This window comes from Macaca fascicularis, chromosome 4, assembly GCF_037993035.2.
Source record: "Macaca fascicularis isolate 582-1 chromosome 4, T2T-MFA8v1.1".
Classification (NCBI taxonomy): Eukaryota; Metazoa; Chordata; class Mammalia; order Primates; family Cercopithecidae; genus Macaca; species Macaca fascicularis.
In genome coordinates this window covers 16,396,068-16,422,471 of record NC_088378.1, presented here as the reverse complement: position 1 = coordinate 16,422,471, position 26,404 = coordinate 16,396,068, and the positions used below count along the sequence as shown (strand labels likewise).

The 26,404-nt window shown below is 40.9% G+C and overlaps 1 protein-coding gene and 3 pseudogenes across 1 annotated transcript; 3 read left to right on the top strand and 1 right to left on the bottom strand.

Moving 5' to 3' along the window:
* Window positions 1-2,343: 2,343 nt before the first annotated feature.
* On the top strand, window positions 2,344-3,200 carry LOC102134167 (transcription factor BTF3 pseudogene; annotated as a pseudogene).
* Window positions 3,201-6,246: 3,046 nt separating this feature from the next.
* LOC102130742 (keratin, type I cytoskeletal 18 pseudogene) lies at window positions 6,247-7,536 on the top strand (annotated as a pseudogene).
* A 4,701-nt stretch (window positions 7,537-12,237) lies between these two features.
* On the top strand, window positions 12,238-13,109 carry LOC102133776 (small ribosomal subunit protein uS2-like; annotated as a pseudogene).
* A 2,322-nt stretch (window positions 13,110-15,431) lies between these two features.
* On the bottom strand, window positions 15,432-16,923 carry RFPL4B (ret finger protein like 4B). The gene has a single exon (XM_015448424.3). It carries the CDS (start codon window positions 16,834-16,836, stop codon window positions 16,042-16,044), a length of 795 nt encoding a protein of 264 aa, XP_015303910.2. The 5' UTR covers window positions 16,837-16,923; the 3' UTR covers window positions 15,432-16,041.
* Window positions 16,924-26,404: the final 9,481 nt, after the last annotated feature.

Genomic DNA, 26,404 nt, shown 5'->3' with positions numbered 1-26,404 from the left:
TAATGAAATATATTAATTTTTCTCTTTATAGTTTATACTTGAAGGATTTATTATTTATTTATGGTCCAAGGTCACTCTATATGATGGATTTATTTTAGAATCCTTGTACATGCCCAATCACAAAGAAAAGTTTCTGTATTTTCTTCTACTAGCTTTACAGTTTTAGCTTTCAATTTTAATTTTTTAAATCTACCTACTTATCTAACTTAATTTTTCCTCCTATTCCATGCTTTATATTCTGTCCAAGTCTCTCATTTCTTCCAGCATGATCACACCCTGCTCCTGAGCTGGGGTAGTCATGAGCAGGCAGGCAGGGCTTTGCCCAGGGTGGCCTGACACTTGCATAGCTTTTGGTTGGTGTGCTGTTCTGTTTATTTAATAAATGGGCAGGTTGGAAGCATTGCACAAAAGTTCTGAGATTTTACTGCCTTTTTTGTTTTGTTGGTGGATTTTTGTTCATATATATATATATATATATATATATATATTTCAAGTTGAAGAAATGCCTTTTTGTTTGTTTGTTTAAAGAAAGTTGTTGGTCAGACTTCATAAGTGAATTTCAAGCAGTGAAGATTCTGTGGTGCCTGAGATGCTAAGGCACCACATAGAGTGAGCTCTATCGTGTGAAGAATTTGGTAAGCAAGATAAAGTCCATGGTGTTGGTCCCTAAAATGTGGGTGACCGTATGTTTTTATAAAACTCCACTCTACTGCCTTTTAGAGGTGATATGGTTTGGCTGTGTCCCCACCCAAATCTCATCTTGAATTGTAGCTTCCATAATCCCCACATGTCATGGAAGGGACTCAGTGGGAGGTAACTGAATCAAGGGACAGTTTTCCCACGCTGTTCTTGTGAAAGTAAGTCTCAGGAGATCTGATGGTTTTATAAAGGGCAGTTCCCCTGCACACGCTCTCTCACCTGCCACCATATAAGATGTGCCTTTGGTCCTCCTTTGCCTTCCACCATGATTGTGAGGCCTCCCCAGCCATGTGGAACTAAACCTCTTTTTCTTTATAAATTACCCAGTCAGTCTTTGATATGATTTTATTAACAGCATGAGAACAGACTAATACAACAGGCCTCCCCATTTTCTATCCTCATTAGAAAGAGAACTGTTTTTCCAAACAGGAAATAAGGCCAAGCACCAAAGCAGTGACATCAAAGCCTTTGCCATCTAATTCTTTTCCACCTAACAAGAACTAGCACAGTTGGTTTGGGCCTGGGTTGCCAGTGTCCGAGTTAAAACTACAGGCCGCTCAGCCTTGCAAACCTCCCACAGTCTCTCTTTCCCTTGTCGGCATAATTATAGGTAGCCCAAGCCACTTTTTTCAGCTTCTCTGAGGATGGGAATCCAGGTCTTCCTGAGAAAGGCCCTAGTATAGTATCAACTCCATAAATCCACTAAGATGGTGAGTGTCAAAATCAACTTGCCAGCTAATGTTTGTACGAAGTCTCAGCTCACCGTCATTCAGGGTAAAGTGCCAGTACTGCTAGAGAACCTGCCCCAGCAAGATTTTTCTCAAGAGCCAGACTCCACAAGCCCTGGCAGGCAGGAGCAGATTCTCGGCCTGTCTGAAGAGCAGTGAATTGCAGAAGGGAAGCCTTTCTGGTGCATCCTCCTTGTGGCAGCCACAGCCCGGCCCTCAGGAGGAGCAGTGACAGTGGGTGCCCAGAAATATCTGTCCCCTTGATGGAAACTAGGTCTCATTTGAATTTACGGTGTGTGCTAGGAAATTATGTATTTATTTACAAGAAAAAGTTTTAACTCAGCCAAGGTGGGAAATGCCATCCCTGTCCCTTCCAAAGCACAAAAGAATTAGGCAGTTTAAATCGTGAGTCTCAGTGCTGGTGTTCAAAACATTAAAAAGAAAATATTTGAGGAGGGAAAAAAGAAATGATACAGTTGTTGGGGTCCGTGCCGGGGGTGGTGGAGAATGAAAGAACACACAAAAGACAAAGACACACAGAGAACATGGCGGCCGCGCTCAGAGCCTCCGCCTCACTTTATTTATACTCCATAAACCCCACGTCAGCAGAAAGAATGCAATGCAAAACAAACTTTCTTTTCCCAGATGTAACCTTCTACTCAGTTCTTTGTTTCTATGCTCTTCTTTATCTGCCCGCCTTCTTGGCGCCTAGGGGAGTTCATTAAAAGTTCAATTGGAGATACTGTCCTTGAGCCCTATCTATTGTCAGCATACTGTTTTCAAAGGCCCCTGCATACAGTGACTGGGATTTGCTTCAAAATAACTTTGAGGGTGTGCGCCTAATCTCAGCTGGTCCACCCGAGACCCCCTGAGCACCAACCCTAGTCCCCTGCGCAGCCCCTTATTCGCTCCAACAAGATGAAAGAAACAATCATGAACCAGGAAAAACTCGCCAAACTGCAGGCACAAGTGCCATGGTGGGAAAGGAACTGCTCGCAGAAAGAAGAAGGTGGTTCATAGAACAGCCACAGGAGATGATAAAAAACTTCAGTTCTCCTTAAAGAAGTTAGGGGTAAACAATATCTCCGGTATTGAAGAGGTGAATATGTTTACAAACCAAGGAACAGTGATCCACTTTAACAACCCTAAAGTTCAGGCATCTCTGGCAGCGAACGCTTTCACCATTACAGGCCATGCTGAGACGAAGCAGCTGACAGAAATGCTACCCAGCATCTTAAACCAGCTTGGTGCAGATAGTCTGACTAGTTTAAGGAGACTGGCCGAAGCTCTGCCCAAACAATTTGTGGATGGAAAAGCACCACTTGCTACTGGAGAGGATGATGATGATGAAGTTCCAGATCTTGTGGAGAATTTTGATGAGGCTTCCAAGAATGAGGCAAACTGAATTGAGTCAACTTCTGAAGACAAAACTTGAAGAAGTTACTGGGAGCTGCTATTTTATATTATGACTGCTTTTTAAGAAATTTTTGTTTATGGATCTGATAAAATCTAGATCTCTAATACTTTTAAGCCCAAGCCCCTTGGACACTGCAGCTCATTTCAGTTTTTGCTTATACACAATTCATTCTTTGCAGCTAATTAAGCCGAAGAAGCATGGGAATCAAGTTTGAAACAAAGGTTAATAAAGTTCTTTGCCTAGTATACAAAAAAATAATAATAATAATAACTTTGAGGCCACATGTTTATAATGATTGAGGTTGAGTTATAGATGCATTCGGTTGTTTATATGCTCTATTATGTGTATGTTTAAAACTTTACATAATTAAAATCTACCTTACATAATTAAAATTCTACCAGGAGAAAGTATTGATTTTTTCTATTATTTGCTGAAAAGAGCCCAGATGCTTTTTCTAAATTTCAGAAATCCATATAAAACATACGGTTTTCCAGCTTCCCATTCTCAAAATTGTTATAAGTTCGGTCTGTTTGGTACTTCTTTCTCACCATTCCAAGAGATGGTAACATGTTTTCTGGGCTTATGAACTTTAACCAGAAGGCTTTGCTCACACCTGAAGATATATTTAGATACAGTATCAAGAAGCAGACCGAGGTGGAAATTCTTTGAATGTCACCAATGTGCACCTTGAGTGGGGAATGAGGGGGAGGCTCCATGAGAAGGAGAGGGTTTGATTGCCGATAAGAAAATGAGGACTAGAAATAAGGAATCTCAAATTTTTCGGGGCAGTGCTGATGAAGACATGGCTAGCAGTCAGTTATTTATCATCACTACAGAGATCAGTCATTTTTTATTTTATTAATACATAATATTTCACATATTTATGGGGTACATATGTCTGTTACATGCTTAGAATGTGTAATGATCAAGCCAGGGTATTTGGGGTATCCATCACTTGAGCGTTTATCAGTTGCCTGTATTGGTATCATTTCAGGTACTCTCTTCTAATTATGTTGAAATATATTTAATATGGCTGCCAAGTATAGTCACCCTCGTCTGCTATCAAACATTAGAACTTATTCTATCTAACTGTATATTTACACCGTAACCAAGCTCTCTCCATTTCCCTTCCCCTCCACCAACCCTTCCCAGTCTCTCTTATCTATTGCTCTATTCTCTATGTCCATCAGATTAAGTTTTTTAGTTCCCTCATATGAGTAAGAACATGCAGTCTTTGTCTTTCTGTGTCTGGCTTGTTTTCCTTAACATAACAACCTTCATTTGCATCAATGTTGCTGCAAATCACATTTATTTCATTCTTTTTATGGTCAAACAATATTTCATTGTGTACACATACCACATTTTCATATTTTCTTTATCCATTCATTCATTGATGGACATTTAGGTTGATTTCATATTTTTACTGTTTTGATTAGGTCTACAGTAGACATGCAAGTGCAGCTATCCCTTTGATATACTGATTTCTCTTCCTTTGGGTAGATACCTAGTAATGACGTAGCTGGATCGTATGGTAGTTCTATGTTTAGATTTTTGAGAAATCTTCATACTGTTTTTCATAATGGTTGTACTAATTTACATTTGTACCATCAGTGTGTAAGAGTTCTCTTTTCTCTGCATATTGCTTGCATGTTATTTTTTGTCTTTTTAATCATAGGCATTCTAACTGGGGTGAGACAATATCTCATTGTAATTTCAATTTGCATTTCCCTGATGGTTAGTGATGCTGAGTATTTTTTCATATACCTCTTGACCATTTGTATGTCTTTTTTTTTTTTTTTTTTTTTTTGAGACAGAGTCTCACTCTGTTACTCAGGCTGGATTACAGTGGCACCATTATGGCCCACTGCAGCCTCGACTTCCAAGGCTAACATGATCCTCCTGCCTCAGTCTCCCAAGTAGCTGGGACTACAGGTGTTCACCACCATGCCCAGCTAATTTTTTTTCTTAATTTTTGGTAGAGACAGGGTCTCTCTATGTTGCCCAGGCTGGTCTTGAACTCCTGGGCTTAAGCAATACTTCTGCTTCAGCTTCCCAAAGTGCTGGAATTACAAGCATAAACCACCATTCCTGGCCTTGTATGTCTTCTTTTGAGAAATGTCTATTCAAATCTTTTGCCTGTTTTTAATGGGATATCTGTCTTTTTAGAGATCAGTGTTTTTAAAATCAGATCCCTTGGTTTAACATCAGAGTGTTGTCCCCCAACTTCATTAATTACATTTATCACCACAAATCAGTGTCACTTTATATAACATTTAAATATATCATTCCAGAAAACTTGAGAAAATAACTAGTTTGTGTTGAGGTTGTTATAAGAAGAGTCCTATTGATCCTTATGCAAAGCATTAATGTTTCTGCAAGGAGAGTATGGGGGCAAGGGAGGAAGTTAGAGGCTCTTCCTTTGTAGATTCAGTAAGAATAAATAGATGACTTTATTAGTTAAGCTGATTTTGACTGGAATGAAAGAAGCCTCTTATTGGACTGGCTTAAACAAGAAGTGGAGTTTAGAGGAAGGGACACTACAGTGTCTCAGGGCAGAGCCAAAGAACAAAGGAAGCCAGGACACTGTTGGGCCCCAGGCCTTTTAGAACCTGGGATATGAAATATCACAGTTAGTCTCCCACCACCACAGCCTCTCACAAAATGCTGACTTTTTTTTCTCCCTTGATATCAGCCTTCTCCACATGATGGAAATCATAGATGCTGTCTGTACCAAGATTTGCAACCTGCAAACTCACCCAATGCTGGAGGAATGTTGGGTGTCTCGAAGGAATGAATCAGCAGTCTGTAACAATGTTGTACAGAAATGTTGTTACCTCTGAGAGAACTGTTTCCCCTCTAAGGTTTTCAGTGTATGAACTCATACGTTCTCTAAGTAATGATCATTTGATCTCCTCTTTTCAATAGTTAGTTGTATTGCTAGCCTATAAATCAGTGTCATGCTAGTAAATGTCTAACAACTGATTCTCAAAAATTAAGAGAAAAGAGAAGGAAGAAAAAGAAAAAAGGCTTTAATTGTAATATTTGCCTGTTTGCCAGTATAAATACCTCCAACACCACCAATGTGAAGCTGCAACATGACGTCACTGAATGCAGAGATGGGGCCCAGTCAACAGTCCTGAGCCCATACAAACAGGATCCCACAGTGCTGCTTATAATTTGTTTAGCCTCTAGAGAGCAATGTTAAATAGCAGTGATAGCAGCAAGCAGCCTTTCCTTCATCCTGATGCTTTAGTACCCAGCTGCAAATAACTTGCTCCCTGTGTGCTCCATTTGATTACATGTTAGTGGGTTCCTGGAGCTCTGTATCTGGACTTAGAAAGAGGGAATGTCGGTCGTCAGCAAAGCCTGAGTCCTGTCCCCTCATTCTCTTCCCCAGACAGCATGAACTTCACCACTCGGTCCGTCTTCTCCACCAACTACAGGTCCTTGGGCTCTGTCCAGGTGCCCAGCTACGTGCCCAGCTGGTCAGCATCGTGGCCAGTGTCTATGCAGGTGCCCGGGGTTCTGGTTCCCGGAACTCCCTGTCCTGCTCCACCAGCTTCAGGGGCCTCTTGGGGTCCAGGGGCCTGGCTTAGGGGATGGTCTGGGGTCTGGCAGGAATGGGAAGCATCCAGAACAAAGAGACCATGCAAAGCCTGAACAACCACCTGGCCTCCTACCTGAATAGAATAAGGAGCCTGGAGACCAAGAACCGGAATCTGGAGAGCAAAATCCAGGAGCACCTGGAGAAGAAGGGACCGCAGGTCAGAGACTGGAGCCATTACTTCAAGACCATCGAGGACCTGAGGGCTCAGAACTTCGCATATACTGTGGACAATGCCTGCATCATTCTGCAGATAGACAATGCCTTTCTTGCTGCTGATGACTTCAGAGTCAAGTATGAGACAGAGCTGACCATGTGCCCGTCTGTGGAGAGCGACGTCCATGGGCTCTGCAAAGTCAATGATGACACCAATGTCACTTGGCTGCAGCTGGAGACAGAGATCAAGGCTATCAAGGAGGAGTTGCTCTTCATGAAGAAGAACCATGAATAGAAAGTAAAAGGCCTACAAGCCCAGATTGCCAGTTCTGGGTTGACTGTGGAGGTAGATGCCCCCAAAATCTCAGGACCACTCCAAGATCATGGCAGACATCCGGGCCCAATATGACGAGCTGTCTCGGAAGAGCCCAGAGGAGCTGGACAAGTACTGGTCTCAGCAGATTGAGGAGAGCACCACAGTGGTCCCCACTCAGTCCACCGAGGTTGGAGCTGCTGAGATGATGCTCACATTGCTGAGACATACAGTCCAGTCCTTGGAGATCGACCTGGACTCCATGAGAAATCTGAAGGCCAGCTTGGATAACAACCTGAGGGAGGTGGAGGCCCACTATGCCTTGCAGATAGTGCAGCTCAACAGGATCCTGCTGCACCTGAGGTCAGAGCTGGCACAGACCTGGACAGAGGGACAGCACCAGGCCCAGGAGTATGATGCCCTGCTGGACATCAAAGTCAAGCTGGAGGCTGAGATTGCCACCTACCACAGCCTGCTGGAATATGGCAAGGACTTCAATCTTGGTGATGCCCTGCACAGCAGCACCTCCATGTAAACCATCCAAAAGACCAACACCCACTGGATAGTGGATGGCAAAGTGGTGTTTGAGACCAACGACACCAAAGTTCTGAGACTTTAAGCCAGCAGAAGCAGGGGACCCTTTAGGGAGCAGGAGGCCAATAAAAAGTCCAGAGGATAAAAAAAGAAAGAAAGAAGGAGTGTGTCATTGTCAATTACAGATGCTGACCAAGGACTGGGGAGGAGAAAATAAAACTGCTAAGCACAGCAGTGCCCCACATCTGCCCCATGGTGGAGACCATGCTCTCTGAGCGAACTGTTGAGATCCACAGTCTATTTTTACCTTTTCTAGGCTATAGACTACTTAGGGAGTGAGGAGACTTAATAATTAGGCAACTTATTTAAACTCCCTTTGCCTCAGTTTCCTAATAATTTAAACAGGGGTATTAGAATATATACCTCATATGACTTTTATGAGGTTTAAATTAAATAAGTCGTGTTAGGCAACAAATCCAATGCCTCACACACAGTAAATGCTCAATAAATGTTTTAATAGCCATTTTAGTTATTTGTCTTTTTCTCTTAAATACTGTCAACCGTAATATTGGTTTAATATGGTCTATATTACATTTTTAAAATGTCCTTCTTGTCCTTGTTTTCTAAGTTCTTTTTGAAAAATAAAGAATGTTTTGTCATTTGCCTTTTGGGGATTTATTACTCAGTTTTTCTTATAGATCTAAGAAGAAAGAACATTCAGTAACTCAATATAAGCCAATAAACTTCCACCTCATGTCTCTCCCTCACATGCCCTTTCTCCATGAGTCCTGGCCTTTTTCCAGCTGGGCTGACTCCCCCATCCAGCCATGCTCATCAACAGTTTTCTTCCTGGCTACTCCTCCCACTCTCTCAATTACAGCCCCCCACACCAGCCCTCCACAGAAGCACCCTTTCAGCCAATACAAAATACCTTGATCACAATAGTCTGCCTCAATTTATGGCTGAAAAAAAAAAACAAAAATTTAAGCATAAGCTCCTAAAACATTGTGTTACACAAAGTGGGAAGGGGTGTTATTTAAAAACACAACTAACTGAAGTAGCTTTTTCCTGGCAAGAAAATAGAAAAAGAGACTTAATTCACTCTATGTAAAAAGTAAGAATCTGAGTTTTGGGGGAGGAAGTTAAGTTTGTCGAGTTGCCTGGGAGCAGCCCAGGAAGGAAAGGAAGCTGTCCAGAGGGACAGACAGGTGGCAGAGACAAAAGCAATGACTGCGGGCAGGGGTTCCATCTGGAATCATGGTTAGAATGGTTATGAGATTTTTTAAAAACCTGAGTATTTAACATCCAGAAATGAGTATTTAATATGCAATACATATCCCATCATCCTGAAAACATGACAAGACCTGCCAAGTTCACAGCATTATATGTTTAGAGTACTTTCTAGAGAGAAGAGAAGATATTCGGTGGGGTCTCACTGTTGCCTTCTTCTGCTGATCCAAACAAACGGATGCAAAAGAACTGACTGTATAGGGACGTAACCAACAGTAACATCAAAAAAATGTCATTTTCCTCAATTCAGCATCTAGGAAATTCCCACATGATGGAGGTATATTAGTTAGAGTTCTCCAGAGACAGAACCAATAGGATATATTAATATATATATATATAGGTAGATAGGTATATGAGAGTGGATTTATTAAGGGAATTGATTGGCTCATGCAATTACAGAGCCTGAGAAGTCCCATGATAGGCTGTCTGCAAGCTGGAGAACCAGGAGAGCCAGTAGCATGGCTGTCCAAGGCTGAAGGCCTCACAACCAGGGAAGTTCATGGTGTAACTCTCAGTCTGAGGCTGAAGGCCTGACAGCCCAGGGGACTGCTGGTGCCAGTTCCCAAGTTCAAAGGCCTAAGACCCTGGAGTTCTGATGTCCGTGGACAGGAGAAAAGAGACATCCCAGTTCCAGAATATCCTTTTTGGAAAAACGAATTCACCTTTCCTCTGCCTTTTTGTCCTATCTAGGCACCCTGCTGATTGGATGGTGCCCACCCACAATGAGGGTGGATCTTCCCCAGTCAGTTCCCGGATTCGCACACAAACATACTTTGACAGACACAACCAGAAATGGTGTTTAACAAGCTATCCAGTCAGTTAACATTTGAAAGTAACCATCATAGGAGGTAAGGGCTAGCAGAAGGTCTGGCCTGTGGACCAGAACTGGTGTCCTTAGAGGACCAGCCATTCTTCCAGTTTCCGTGAATGAATGCCCAGCAGATTCCCAGAGCCTATTCTCTCCTGCTTCTGCCTCTCAGCAATGGCAGCCGGAGGTGAAGGGGGAGCATCCAGGACAGAGAATACATGGGTGAATATCTTGGGATCATCAATTAGACATGAAATTTCAGAGGCTTTGGAACCAAAGCAACTCTATCTTGCATAGGGGCTGGGTAAAATGAGGCTGAGACCTATGGGGTTGCATTCCAAGGAGGTTGGGCATTCTTAGTCACAGGGTAAGATAGGAGGTCAGCCCAAAATACAGTTCCCAAAGACCTTGCTGGTAAATCAGTTTGCTATAAGGAAGCCGGCCAAACCCCACCAAAATGAAAATGGTGATGAAAGTCACCGTTGGTCGTGCTCAATGCTCATTATATGCTAATTATAATATATTAGCATGCTAAAAGACACTCCCACCAGCACCATGACAGTTTACAAATGCCATGGCAAGGTCAGGGAGTCATCCTATATGGTCTAAAATGGGGGGAACCCTCAGTTCTGGGAATTGCCCACCCCTTTCCTGGAAAACTCACGAATAATCCATCTCTTGTTTAGCACATAATCAAGAAAATACCATCAAAATGGCCAACCAGGAGCTCTCAAGGCTGCTCTACCTATGGAGTAAACTTTTTTTTTTTTTTTTTTTTTGAGACAAGTCTCGCTCTGTCGCCCAGGCTGGAGTGCAGTGGCGCGATCTCGGCTCACTGCAAGCTCCGCCTCCCGGGTTCACGCCCTTCTCCTGCCTCAGCCTCCGGAGTAGCTGGGACTACAGGTGCCCGCCACCACGCCCGGCTAACTTCTTTGTATTTTTAGTAGAGACGGAGTTTCACCGTGTTAGCCAGGATGGTCTCAATCTCCTGACCTCGTGATCCGCCTGCCTCGGCCTCCCAAAGTGCTGGGATCACAGGCGTGAGCCACCGTGCCCGGCCCCCATTCTTTATTCCTTTACTTTCTTAATAAACTTGCTTTCACTTTACTCTATGGACTTGCCTCAAATTCTTTCTTGCACGAGGTCCAAGAACCCTCTCTTAGAGTCTGGATGGAGATCCGTTTCCAGTAACAGAAAGATTTTTCCACAGTGGACACACCTTAGGTCGTTAGCGAGGGCAAAGAGGGAGGTAGTGGTGACAGCATTGTGGGTCACATCACTTGGAACCTCTGGATTAGATCACACCTATTCAGACTTCCCTCTAGCAGGGTACAGTTCCATTTGATGAGAAATGATGCCTTCATGAGCCCTGAATTCATCCACATTAATCGCTTGGTTACTGCCTGACTCACTGAATAGGGAAAGCCTATCGCTTCCTGTTGTCTCATCTATCCCATGATGCATTTGAAGCAAAATTGTGCCAACGTGAGAAAATATGGGGATTCAAAAAATTATCCGGACAAATGTAATGAGTCACATTGTTTTTGAAACTCTGCCTAGTTTGTGAAGGTCAGATGCTATTAGTTTATCATTTCTGCCAGCATTATCAAAAAAGGAAGAAAAGAAGAATAAAGCTCAAATGGTTGCTCAGTGATTATGAGACGCAAAAGCAGATCTGTTTAAATATATGTAGTAGTCATTGCTGAGGTTTATTTACTTAATCTTCATCAATTTGTAACATTAAGGAGGTATAACCTGCAGACTGGGCACGGTGGCTCACGCCAGTAATCCCAGCACTTTGGGAGGCCCAGGCGGGCAGATCACTTGAGGTCAGGAGTTTGAGACCAGCCTGGCCAACATGGCAAACCCCTGTCTCTACAAAAATACAAAAATTAACTGGGTGTGGTGGTGCGCACCTGTAATCCCATCTGATTGGGAGGCTGAGGCAAGAGAATTGCTTGAACCTGGGAGGTGGAGGTTGCAGTGAGCTGAGATCACATCACTGCACTCCAGCCTGGGCGACAGAGTGAGAAAGACTCTGTCTCAAAATAAACAAACAAAAAATCATTTTTACTATACCCGATAACAATGCTTGAAAAACAAAATTATTTCTTTTTTGAAAGATCGAGGGTTTGAGGTCAATCTGATTTTACTGTTATTTTGTAGTAATTAGATCTTCTAGAAGTCCTTTGATGACAGCTATGATGTCATGCATTTTGGAGTGAGAGGTTAATGACTTCCTGGAAAAACTTAAGGGAAAATGTATGCTTATGAATCTGATTGAGAATTGTTTGCACAGAATTGACTAAGTTGATAAATATAACACAAAAAGTATTATCTGAGTCCTGAAAAAAGACTGTTTGAAGTCAATCTCCTCAAGCGAAAACAATGTGCAAAATAATGTATATGCAGTACTAAATGTATATATAGGTGAAATACATGCATATATATACACATATAGAATACCTTTGGAAGAATCCTCAAGCAATTGGTAACAGGAGTCATTTTCGGGAAGAATGAATAAATGGGGAGTGTCAGGAAATAGTTTCATTATGTGGCATTTTAAATATTGGACCCCATGCATTTATTAGCTGGTTAAAAAAGTCTGAAGCCTTTCTGTGGGTACACAGAGGGGCCCATACGGCGTTGTTCTGGATCCCCCTCGTAACTTAAAGGGAAACTTTCACAATGTCCGGAGCCCTTGATGTCCTGCAAACGAAGGAGGAGGATGTCCTTGCAGCACGAACCCACTTAGGTGGCACCAATCTTGACTTCCAGATGGAACAGTACATCTGTAAAAGTAAAAGTGATGGCATCTACAACATAAATCTGAAGAGGACCTGGGAGAAGCTTCTGCTGACAGCTCACGCCACTGTTGCCATTGAAAACGCTGCAGATGTCAGTGTTATATCCTCCAGGAATACCGGCCAGAGGGCCGTGCTGAAGTTTGCTGCTGCTACTGGAGTCACTCCAATTGTTGGCCGCTTCATTCCTGGAACCTTCACTAACCAGATCCAGGCAGCTTTCTGGAAGCCATGGCTTCTTGTGGTTACTGACCCCAGGGCTGACCACCAGCCTCTCACAGAGGCATCTTATGTTAACTTACCTACCACTGCTCTGTAACACAGATTCTCCTCTGCGCTATGTGGACATTGCCATCCCATGCAACAACAAGGGAGCTCACTCAGTGGATTTGATGCGGTGGATGCCGGCTCAGGAAGTTCTGTGCATGCGTGGCACCATTTCCCGTGAACACCCGTGGGAGGTCATGCCTGATCTCTACTTCTACAGAGATCCTGAAGAGATTAAAAAAGAGCTGGCTGCTGCTGAAGAGGCTCTGACCAAGGAGGAATTTCAGGGTGAATGGACTGCTTCAGCTGCTGAGTTCGCTGCTACGCAGCCCGAGGTTGCAGACTGGTCTGAAGGCGTGCAGGTACCCTCTGTGACTATTCAGCAGTTCCCTACTGAAAACTGGAGTGCTCAGCCTGCCATGGAAGACTGGTCTGAGCTTCCAGTCTCAGGCCATTGAATGGGTAAAAACAACCACTGAATGGTCTTAAGTTGCCCTTGCATGGGCTCTTAAGCAATATAGAAATAAGGTTAATGGAAAATAAATACCAGTTTCTAAAAAAAAAAAAAGGCTGAAGCACAAAAAAATCACAAAATATGCATATAGCACATGAATGATTATAAGTATTTATGAAAAATAAAGTTTAAAGAGGGAGAACATTTTTATAGGAAAATAATAAAAATTTTATTTGAAATGTCATCTTAAACAATTAAAAACTAATTAAAATTAGTTTAACTTTAGCTACAACAAAGGTTAGCTGATCATTGCAACTGAGCACAACTCCTTCAACTGAACAAAGACTGAATCAAGTAATTTTTCTAACATAATTGGATAAAACCTCCAATCCTAATTTGTGGTTAACTTTAGTGGCAAAACCATAAACAGGATGCTTTTGGCATGAATGTTTCCATTTTTCCAAAGCCCTCTCTTAGTCTTTGATACTTAAATCATTCTCCTAGGAAGAAATACAGATTCATTTCACCTTTCTATTGATTTGGAAGGTTGTCCACAAACCTAAGCAATTGCTCCCTAATGCAATTTCTTAAAAAGGAATGTCTTCACTTGTTGAGGGAGAACATTTACAGCTAGATAATCTGCCCACACTAAGAGACCACAGGTTCAGTAAAGAGTGGATCTGGTCACTAATCCCAGAAATTACTCCCTCATTACTGAGGAAACTTATAAAGAAAATAGAAACAATCTTCAGGCAATGCTACTTCAGAACCAAGTGAGGAGGCCATAGAACTGGGATGTTGCTTAAGTAACATGTCTCAGAAAGTGACAAATACTTGATACCTGTTAATGTGAATTTTTCACATTTTCACCTGGATGCAAATCTGAAAGTTGAAGTTTAAGATCATTTGTGCCCTTAAAGCAACATCTCGTCATTTTGCTTCCTACGAAAAGAGCAGAGCCTTTGTCTCCAGTCAGTTTCCTTTTCTTTTTTTTTTTTTTTTTTAAGTGTACTGTATTTCTGTCGTTATGTCTTTGGGGAATCACCACTTTGGCTTCCACAATGGTTGAACTAATTTACACCCCCACCAACAGTATATAAGCATTCCTTTTTCTCCACAACCTCACCAGCATCCGTTACTTTTTGATATTTTAATAATAGCCATTCTGACTGGTGTGAGATGGTATGTCATTGTGGTTTTGATTTGCATTTCTCTAATAATCATTGATGTTGAGCTTATTTTCATCTGCTTGTTGGCCACATGTATGTCTTCTCTAGAAAAACTTCTGTTAGTGTCCTTTGCCACTTTCTAATGGTTGTTTGGTTTTTTCTTGTACACTTAAGTTCCTTATAGATACTGTATATTAGACCTTTGTCAGATGCATAGCTTGCAAAACTTTGCTCTCATTCTTTAGGTTGCCTGTTCACTCTGTTGATAGTTTCTTTTGCTATGCAGAAGCTCTTTAGTTTAATTTGATCCCATTTGTCCATTTTTGCTTTTGTTGCAATTGCTTCTCATCATCTTTATCATGAACTCTTTGTCCATGCCTATGTCCTGAATGGTATTGCCTAGATTGTCTTCCAAGGTTTTTATAGTTTGGGGTTTTACATTTAAATCTTTCATCTATATTGTGTTGATTTTTGTATGTGATGTAAGGAACGGGTCTGGTTTCAATCTTCTGCATATGGCTAGCCAGTTATCCCAGTACAGTTTATTGAAAAAGGAATCCTTTCTCCATTGCTTGTTTTTGTCAGGTTTGTCAAAGATCGAATAGTTGTGGGTATGTGGTCTTGTTTCTGGGTTCTCTAATCTGTTTCATTGGTCTATATGTCTGTTTTTGTACCAGTACCATGCTGTTTTGGTAGTGACACAAACTATACTACTGTAGCCTTGTAGTGTAGTTTGAAGTGGGGTGTTGTGATGTCTCCAGCTTTGTTCTTTTTGCTTAGCCTTGGCTAAAAAATAGCCTCGGCTATTCAGGTTCTTTTTTGGTTCCATATAAATTTCAAAATAGTTTTGTCTAGTTCTGTGAGGAGTCTCAGTGGTAGTTTAATGGGAATAGCATTGAATCTGTGAATTGCTTTGGACAGTACGGCCATTTTAACAATATTGATTCTTCCTTTTCATGAGCATGGAATGTTTTTCCATTTGTTTGTGTCATCTCTGATTTCTTTAAACAGTGGTTTGTAGTTCTCATAGAGATCTTTCACCTCCCTTAATTAGCTGTATTCCTAGGTATTTTATTCTTTTTGTGGCAATTGTGAATGGGAGTTCATTCCTGATTTGGCTGTCAGCTTGACTCTTGTTAGTATACAAGAATGCAAGTGATTTTTGTACATTTATTTTGTATCCTGAAACTTTGTCCAGTGTTAGGGAAGGGCAATGAGTCCCCTGAAATAAAGTTGTAGAGATCAAACGAGAATAAGAAGCGGAAAATGGCTATCTCCTACTCCCAGTGAAGTTGGAAAGGGAAGGGAAAAAATAACTCGCACTGGCTGTTTAATTTTTAATTTTTTTTTTAATTTTTCTTCCTCCTCAGACATTATCAGCAATTACCCAAAATAGCTTGAAATAATGAAAAAGATATTGTCTATCCACAAAACCTAATATCTACTTTACTTACAATCTAATATTTCTCTACTTGTTATTTACTATAAGACGAAGTCATAGTATTGTCTAATTACCACAGGTGTTTGACTGACATACAACTATCCCCATCTAGAGACCAGAAAACTGAGGCTTAGAGTACTTAACATCCCCAAAGACCCCAGTTACCTAGCTACAAATTCTACAAAATTTACCCCAAAAATCCAAAAATTGTTTTGCTACAAAGTCTACAAAATCTACTTTAAAAATTTACCAAGTCTTTGCACTGTAGCACATTATTCCTTCCTCGGTCATGCTGACCTTTCTCAGGCGAAAATTCTCTTTCACCTCTTAGAAAGCTTCTAAGAAGGGCTGATTTTCTCATGGGCAGATGGTCAGGATGTTGCCACTCTCCCCTTCTCCCAAGAGCTCAAGACAGAAGAATGGACGCAAAGGCTCCAAAGAGAAGAAAGAATCATGGGTATAGATGTGGGCATTATTGTCAACATCGAAAAACTGGATTTCTTCAAAGTCAACATCCAGGAAAATTCCCACATGACGAAGGCTAGGGCTTGCAGGAATTCTCTCCAGGTCGGTGTTAGCATGGATTGCTCCTGCCTCCATGCTAATGATCCAGAAGCCATGCTCAGGGGATAAATCACTGCTGTTTCTGTCAGCCGACTCCTTGCAGACGCCCAGGGACCATGACTTCACCTCTCCCACTGTAACCTCCCAGTAATGTCGGCCGGAGGAGAAGCAGGGAGTACCCAGGACACAGGTCAGCCTAGGATCTTTTGTCAGGTCGTGGTGGATCTTCCCACGCTGAGCGCTTCTTAGATCACTGGAGAAGACAAGGAGGGAGCTGGCAGTGGCTGCATCCAGGGTCACATCTTCCCGAAAACGCTGGAGCTCCTCCCTCACGTGCAGAGTTTGCACCAGTCGGTTATCATGCTGCTTGGCGATAAGTGCTATGGCTCTCACTTGCCATTCTTCCAAAGGAGGTGCCTTCACCACATCTCGACACAAGGGGCACATCGCTCTAAAATCATGGTTTTCTAGGATCCAATTCTGGATGCAATCAAAGCAGAAAATGTGTGCACAAGAGAGAGAAATGGGACAGGAGAAAAAATCCAGGCAAACTGGACAGGACAACTCTGCTTGCAGGTTTTGGGCCATGGTACTTAAGGGTTACTCCTTAGCCGTGAAGTAGACTGAAATGATCCTTTATTGGCTTCTGGAAGCACTTGGGAGGTCTTCAATACTCTAAATCCAAGATTAAATAACATAAATTAATAAATAAGTTATTGGCATAAATGAATTATATTATGTAATAAATAACAATAAATTTATTAACTAAGAAATTAAGAATAACAAAAATTAATTATTTCTGTAGCTTGTGTATGAAAGTGACACTAAATTGCTAGAGAATCACAAGAATGTAGTCATGGTGATAAAAATGATTTCAAAACTCTCCATACTCTAGATAATCACAAGACAGGAATAGGGCAGTGGAAACTGTCTTTTCAGACAGTGCAGCTTACCTAGTCTGAAGACTTCCAGGTGATGTGTTGGTTGCTCTGGCCAAAGTTTCTTCTAGTGGGGGCTGAATTCAAGTGGGTCTTTAATAGAATCTCAGTATAGTCTCCACTCAGTATTTCTTTGTAGATCACCTGCAGTTCAGGAAAAAGAATTTTCATGTCTAAATTCAATCATGAAAATAAAGCCAATTCTACATTAATCGTCACAGAAAAGTGACTCTAAGGAACCCTCAGAATTTCCAGGAAAATTACATGTGAGTAAAGCCAGCAAAATCCACTGCAAAATGAGATGCCCAATCAAGTTTAAGGACAAAGTGTTATTAGATGAAATGCTTTAAAGCACCCTAATAAAACTAATTAAGGCTTGAATTAATGTGAATAAAAATATAGTTGTCATAAACTTCTCCAAAAAATCATGCCAATACAAACCAAAAAGATGTTCCAGACAAGGAAGATGCCCTCCTGTTACCCCAACTGCTCCCAAAGCTTGAGAGCCTCTGGTGCTCCCAGAGGACTTCTCACCATGACTGTCATTCTTTGAGTGAGCTGTCTCTGACATGCTGGGCACAGCATATTGGACCTGGCTAGACCCATGACCCAAAGACAGCCTCACAAAGCTAGACAGCACCTTCGAGACGATATGAACAGAGGACTATTCTCCAATAAGAGCTTACACTGAGCAGTAACTAGCAGAACTTCTTACCAAGAACCCACAAATCACACATTCAGTGGTGACGGTAGTAACAGAATGAGGGACAGAAAGAGGAGCAGCATCAACATTACCAGAGAGAGGAAGTGAACACCACTGAGGCCAGCCTGAGTTACTAGAACTGTCCTACATCCCAGAATATAATCTCTAATCTCTTTCCAACAAATACTTATTGAGACCCTTCTGTGCTCTTGGCCTCAACTGGACTCTGGAAACACAAACGTGTGTAATAGACAGGGTATCTGCCCACATAAAACTTTGTCTTCCAAGTCCTGATCAGCATTCCAATCTGATGGTGCCTGGCTGGCAGACAGAGATTACCTCCTTCTTAAATTCTGTTATCTTTTTCAATTTAATGGGAAATTTAACATGGTGCTGGAAATCTAATTGTCTAACCCACCTTGGAATGTATCTAAGAAAACAATTTTACAAAAAAAGAAAAAAATGCTACACTTATTAACAAGTTGTTCATTGCAGTGTTAACTACCATCCCAAATGATCAGGAACAATCGAATTATCTAACAATAATAAAATTATTCAGTTAATTATGACACAACTACTAAAAGTGGTCAAGTGTATGTAAGTGAAAACCCGAAGCAAAGTCCTTTTCTTGTCGTTGTTTTTGTTTTTGTTGAGACAGAGTCTTGCTCTGTCCCCCAGGCTGGGGTGCAGTGGCACGATCTCGGCCCACTGCAAGCTCTGCCTCCCGTGTTCAAGCAATTCTCCTTCCTCGGCCTCCGGCTGAGTTTTGTATTTTTAGTAGAGATGGGGTTTCACCATGTTGGCCAGGCTGGTCTCCTGACCTCGTGATCCACCCACCTCAGCCTCCCAAAGTGCAGGCACGAGCCACGGCGCCCCGCCAAAAACCCAGAATTCTTTAAGAAATATTCTGAAAATAAAAAGAAACTATTTTAAAACAGCAAATCCAGTGTAGTTGAAAACACACAAAAATACAAGTTCACGGCCGGGTGCGGTGGCTCACGCCTGTAATCCCAGCACTTTGGGAGGCCGAGGCGGGCAGATCACGAGGTCAGGAGATCAAGATCATCCTGGCTAACATGGTGGAACCCCGTCTCTACTAAAAAATACAAAAAATTAGCCGGGCGCGGTTGTGGGCGCCTGTAGTCCCAGCTACTCGGGAGGCTGAGGCAGGAGAATGGCGTGAACCCGGGAGGCGGAGCTTGCAGTGAGCCGAGATCGCGCCACTTTACTCCAGCCTGGGCGACAGAGCGAGACTCCGTCTCAAGAAAAAAAAAAAAAAAAAATACAAGTTCATGCAAAGAGCGACCTGAGGTTCATATGTAAAAATTTAAACGGCAATGTTATAGTTAAAGGTGAAGAAAGTTCCCTGGCACAGGAAAAAACTAGTTTTTTCTCCTCTAAAATAAATAGTTAAAGGTATTCGAAAACACCAGTTTGTAGCCAAAGAGAGAATAGGACATTGGAAATAGCTTAAACAGAAGGCGTAACTTACCTTGACTTGGAGACTTCCAGCAGAAGTCTGAAAGTTCCGAAGCCGGCACCTCTACCTCTACAGACCTCTGCTCCTCTCTGAGTTTCAGCGCCGAGACACCGGCATTTTTATACGGCCTGGAAAACATTCTCCAACCAACCAGAGTCAGAGGCTCCGCCCCAAAGGTTGTACCACCCTAATCTGAGTAAACTCATCAACCCACCCTTCCGTTTATGACGACATTAAAACACGCTTAAAATTTTATAGTAAAACAATTCAAAATTTCTTAATAACTCTCTGAATTAAAGTGAATCTACTGCCATCTGCTCTTGTTTCTAATTTCAGAACTCAGCTTTAAAAAGCAAAATGTGTTGGAGATCAAATACAGAAATTCACTGTTGAAACCTAATCACCTCATGGCTAATGTGATTATTGGTGTTCCTATTCCTGATATAATCATGAGTGGACAGGATCTACAACAGTTTTCATGTCCTTTGATTCAACAATTCTACTTTTAGGGGTACTTACTGGACAGGATAAGAAAGATGGCAGCCAGGCAAGGCTATTGTCCTGTAATTATTAATAATTCCATTTTTTACTCTCAAAAGTGTTCTTGGATGAACAGTAAATTTTATGGTGTCTGTATTCAGAGCAGAAGGAGCAGTAAAAGTCACAATAGAGGAAAGCTAAGACACAAACTTCAAAAAAGGTATTTGGAGGGTGAATGAAGTCCCATTGCAGAGAGGATCGCTGGAATATACGTTTTCCCCGAGATAACCTGCATTCTAAATAACCTCTCCTTTCTCAGGCTTCCTGTTCTGCAAGGCCGAACACACAGCTTACACAGCTTTTACTTCATTTTTACCTGGTGCTATCTCCATTTCTGTGAGTTAAATACTTGCAGGAGCGGGTCTCAAGCTTTTTTTTTTTTTTTTTTTTTTTTTTTTTTTTTTGGTGACACAATCTTGCTCTGTCTCCCAGGTTGGAGTGCAGTGGCTTGATCTTGGCTCACTGCAACCTCCAACTCTCAGGTTCAAGTGATTCTCGTGCCTCAGCCTCCCCAGTAACTGGGACTACAGGAGGCCGAGGTGGGCAGATCACATAAGGTTAGGAGCTCAAACTTTTTAAATTGTAATCTCAGGACCCTTTAAACTCTTTTTAAAAATCATTCAGCAAAAATATCCTTTATTTCTTCCATTTTTATTTTTATTTTAATCTCAAGAATCCTTACACTCTCTTTTTTAATTATTCAAAAATATCATTTTTTCTTTCATTTTATTTTGAAATAATTTTAGACACAGAAAATTTGTAGGAATAGTATAAACAGATGTATTCTTTACCCAGAATTACCATTTATTTTTTAATTGTCTGATGTATGTATACACTGTGAAATGATTAAATTAAACCAATTAACATATCTGTCACTTCACATACTTATCATTTTATCATAAGAGTATTCAAAATCTATTCTCTTAGCAATTTTTAGGTATGCTATACATTATCATTAATTATATCCACCATGATGTACAATGGATCTCCAAAGTATATTCCTTCTGTCTGCCTGAAAATTTTGTACCCTTTAACCAACATCTCCCCCATTTCAGTCTTCTTTCTATCCCAGTACCCGGTAGCCACAATTCTACTCCGTGCTTCCATGAGTTCAATTTTTTTATGTTTTTTTCCATTCCACATATAGGTGAAATCATGCAGTATTTGCTTTCGGTGCCAGCTTATTTCACTCAACATAATGTCCTCCAGGTTCCATAGTGTTGAAAATGATAGCATTTCTTACGACTCGATAGTATTCCATCGTGCACATGTACCATGTTTTCTTTATGTATTCATCCATTGAGGAATATCCTGATTCTTTATGCATTCATCATTGATGAATATAGGTTGATTCCATATCTTGGTTATTGTGAATAATGCTGTTATGAACATAGGAGAGCAGATATCTTTTCAATGTACTGATTTTCTTTTCTTTGGTTATATATCCAGAAGTAGAATTGCTAGATCACATGGTAGCTCTATTTTTAGTTTTTTGAAGAGCCCCCATACTAGTTTTCATAATAGCTGTGCTAATTTACATTCCCACCAATGGTGTACAAGGTTTCTCTTTTCTTCATATCTTTGCCAGCATTTGTTATCTTTTCTCTTTCTTATTTTTATTTTTATTTTTTTTCTCATGCCTGTAATCCCAGCACTTTGGGAGGCCAAGACGGGTGAATCTCAAGGTCAGGAGTTCAAGACCAGCCTGGCCAAGATGCCAAAATCCCATCTCTACTAAAAATACAAAAATTAGCCAGGTGTGGTGGCGGGCACCTGTAATTCCAGCTACTCATGAGGCTGAGGCAGAGAATTGCTTGAACCTGGGAGGTGGAGGTTGCAGTGAGCCAAGGTCACTCCACTGCACTCCAACCTGGGTGACAGAGCGAGACTCCATCTCAAAAAAAAAAAAAAATTATTCTTACAGGCGTAAGGTGCTATCATTTGCACTCTTATACATAAATGAGAACTCCAAAAAGCTTTTTGTTCATATGAATTATATTTCTTCATATTTACAATATTAGAAATTCAAACTGAGAATTTTTTAAAGCTCTATTTCACTAATTAAAATAAAATCATTACGTTAACATAAATAATATAGTTTTATTTAAACAAATAACTATTTTCTAAAACAAAAACACTTACTTAGAAGAGTTCCATTGTTTTGAATGTTTGCAAAACTGTAATTTTTGCTTAATAAAAGACATCTGGATTCTTACATCTACTTTTGCTGAACCTGTTGTCATATGTTGCTTTGATTTAAATATGTGGAAAAAAATGGGGCTTCCCACAGATGTTTAGTTGGAAAAGGGAGGATTCTGCAGATTCCCTAAAAGTGTCTCAGGGACCTCCAGGACCTCTCTAACCTATTCACAGATCATTGCTCTACTACAAATTCTATAACTCTAAGTGACAGCAGCAAATCTTAGTTCCTTCATAACCAAAAACTCTAATGATGCATCCAGCCATCTTTTGGTTTGGCTTCTGCCATCTCAAAACTAATACATATGATATGGCTAAATATGGAACATTTTCTCTCCTTTTTCCAATAATGATGAGGTTTTTTCACTTTTTCATTTAATTTATTTAACTGCAGTTATGATTCCAAATCAGGTTTTTCACTATCACTGAATAACAGCTACTAGGTCCTCAACAGATGTTTGATAATAACAAAAAAGCATCATTTCTTATTGATTTTTACATTTTTCAGCCAGCTCTGACTGTGACCTGACCATACACTAACTTCATGCTACTAAGCTTTTGTCTGCCAGGAGAAATAATTTTTTTTAACAGAAATACTCGCTTTGATTCCCAGATTCTCCATTACTACAGGAATACTGAATTCAGAGAGAAGCATCATTTTTTAAAATTTTCAAGTGCTGGAAATATTGGAAGCCACTTATCTGTGATATCTTAATACTCTCATGACAACATATCAAAAATGTGCATGAAAATTTTTTTAATTTTTAGAATAATTTTTAATTATCATTAATGCTTCCATGAGTTAAGATTAAATCACAAATTAATTTTGCTTCCATAGCGTCCTGATTAAAAAAGAAATCAACTTTCACACACGCTAATTAGATAAGATGAAGCCACTAGTGGGGAGGAGGGAATAATCAGATCTGTCAGGAATCTAAGATACTTACAAGCGGATGATATGTTTGCTCAAAACACAGTTTGCATTTTTCAAAAGGCAGCAGCTGTAGTGGGGCAGCTTTTCACAATTATTTCCATTCCCTGGTGTGGGACAGGTGCTGGCTTGCAACCTCCTCTCTCTAACCCAGGTCCTCTCCTCTCTACTGCCTGGTTATACATTAAAAGGAACCCTTCCGTCTATCTCAAAGAAGATAGCTGGCACCTCTCTGAATTATTAATGCCATCAAAGCCTACTAATGGAGTTCCCTGGCTCTTCTCTTCAAAAAGAGCTGGTTTTTGCAGATTTGGTGAATTTCATGAAGAGAATATTTTTGGCACTTAGGATATGTAGAATGCTCCACTTCCACACTTGTTTTAGAGGACAGACTATAGTAAAAACCAGAGATGAGATGATTAGACTCCATAATTACATATTTGATAACAAGTAGTTCCTACTATAGTTCTATTAATGAACTCCCTTATTTTTGTTCCTCTAAATTTTTGTCAAACATATTGAGAAAAAAAAATTGAATAATGTTCATGCATTTTATGCACATGGTGTGCTCATAGCTGTATGAGAACCGACAACAGATTTCCACATCTACAGCACGTTATCTGCAAGAATAATTTGCTCTCACCTGAGTCCCTATGTAAATTTCAACCACTGTAAGCATAAATGAGTGGAATAAATGAGTAGTGCTCAGTTACCCAAGTGGGCCCACCCTTCTTTCACTGGTAGGTCCCAGACCCCAAGCAGGGGCCAGAGGGGGGCAGTGTGAATCCAAGGGAATTTCAGGAGTGCAGAATACGGACACACAAGCGACCATGCCACTTGAGCTCTTTACATTTGTGGTTTCTAGAGCCAAATACAAGTGTCAGATTATGCATACATTCTCTCCTCTAGTTTAGGGCTTTCGGAACATTTTTGTGTGAGTGAGGAAATGTGAATCAAAATAAGCTTCCTTTCCACCCAGTTCTCTGGCGTTCGATGTGTTATCAAATGCATACTATGAATCTCTCAAAATGGCTGGAGCGCCACCCCCACTCTGGGATGCCAGATACATCAAGGCAAGCTGTCTACAGTCAGTCCCACCTGGGAGCATCAGCCCCTGGGGGTCGGGAGCCCTGGACGCAGAGATCCAGGCTCATGGTAACTTCCTCCTCCAACCGATTGATCCTCATTGGTGGTTGCCCATTACTCTCCAAATAAGAACCCAAATCCCTAACAGGTTCTCCTGGCCCTGGCCTTGCTCCTTTCCAGCCTCATCTTCTGAAATTCAGATACAAAGCCTCCTTTCACTCCTTTCTGGTGCCCTTCTTAATCCAGGATAGGTGAATTCTCTCTGATTGGAACCATCCCCAGCCAGCCACCCGACTAACACCTACTCATCTTTCAGATATATCTGGGGCATTAGTTCCACAGAAAAGTGTTCCCAGAGCCTCCAAACTAGGTGAGAAATTCCTATGATGTCCTCTCATAGATCCCTCATCTTCCTCCATGTAAGTTATCAGAATGTTAGTTACTATTTATTCATCACTTGAGTAATCTGAGGCTCCCTCACGTTAATATGTAACACCTATTGAGCATGTTATATGTGCCAGCTGTTTATTCAAGTACTTCATATGTTTTTTATTATTAAATCCTCTTAGCTCCATGAGGTCAGTGCTATTATCATCTTAATCTCTTGGATAATGAATTTAAGACTCGTGCCACCCCCAAGTTAGTAACACGTTGATGTGTTACTAACACCTGTCTGGATTGCTTACCTCTGGCCATCTTTCACATGAGACAGAAATAAACTTCTATCTTGTTTAAAACAGTGTATGTTATAATTTTTCTATTTTGTGCATTCAATTCCATCAAAGTTTAATTGAAACAGGTGCTAACCTAATCCTTTTAACTTCTTGCAACTATGAATCTATGCTATTTTGACAGTCATAGCAACTTATCAGACTTCATCCATGAACCTGGAAATCCAGAATCCCAAATCTCATCTTTGTTTTCTACTATATCTTTTTTTTTTTTTTTTTTTTTTTTTTTGACAGGTCCACTCTGTTGCCCAGGCTGGAGTGCAGTGGTGCAATCTCAGCTCACTGCAACCTCGATCTCCCGGGCTCAAGAGATCCTCCACCTCAGCCTCCCGAGTAGCTGGGGCCACAGTTGTGTGCCACCACACCCAGCTAGTTTTTCTTTATTTTCTGTAGAGACAGAGTCTTACCCAGGCTGGTCTAAAATTCCTAGGCTCAAGCAATTCTCTCACCGCAGCTTCTCAAGGTACTGAGATTATAGGCATGAGCCACCATGCCTGGTTCGTATCTTGTATTTTACTGATACTTTACATCCTAACTGAAGAAACAGATATGATTCATTAGAACTGCTATACTTTTTTTTTTTTTTCAAGACAGAGTTTAACTCTGTCACCTAGGCTGGAGTGCAGTGGCACAATCTCAGCTCACTGTTACCACTGCCTCTCAGGTTCAAGTGATTCTCGTGCCTCAGCCTCCAAAACAGCTGGGACTACAGGCATGTGCCACCACACCCAGCTAATTTTTGTATTTTTAGTAGGGACAGGATTTCACCATATTGGCCAGGCTGGTCTCAAACTCCTGGCCTCAAGCAATCTGCCTGCCTCGTCCTTCCAAAATGCTGAGATTACAGCATGATGATCTACTGTGCCTGATCTTTTGCTATACTTTTAAATGTCCTTGTCAGTACTTCTCTGCCTGACTAACTCTTCAGCTTTTTAAAAATTCTATTAGTGAGTTCCTTAGCATGGTATTATTGCAAAACAAGAAAAGATAATAACTAATTAGCAGAGTCAGCACAGTCCTGTGAACTTAGTAGAGAGAGTCAAATCTTTCAACTATGCAGTGAAATCTTTCAATTAACTATCATGTAAACACAACACATCATCTTAGTAGCATGCTGCCTATTGTCAGGATGTTAGGCAAAATAAACTAATCAAAATAAATATTCTTCAGAAGTTACAGGAAAGCCAGCAACATCCAAGAGCACATGAACATCTATTGAGTGTCTACTATCTTTGAGGTACTCTGCTAAGTAGTAAGATCCTCTCCAGAAAAAAATCATGGAATGACACAGCCGATGCCCTTTATGTTATAGCATGATGAAGGGAGATAAGACTAGTATATGAGAAGGGAAATAATGTTGTGAAGTAGTCAAGACTGTCTATAGTATGTTGCAATGGACTGCTGGTTACATATATACCTTTTTAATCACATCTACATATAAATAACAAAGGAGATTGTATTTTGACTTGTTTCAGACATTCTCTTTCCAGAACCTCCATACAAGTAATGTTTATTTCTTAAAATCATCAAAGACCTTTCAAACCAGTG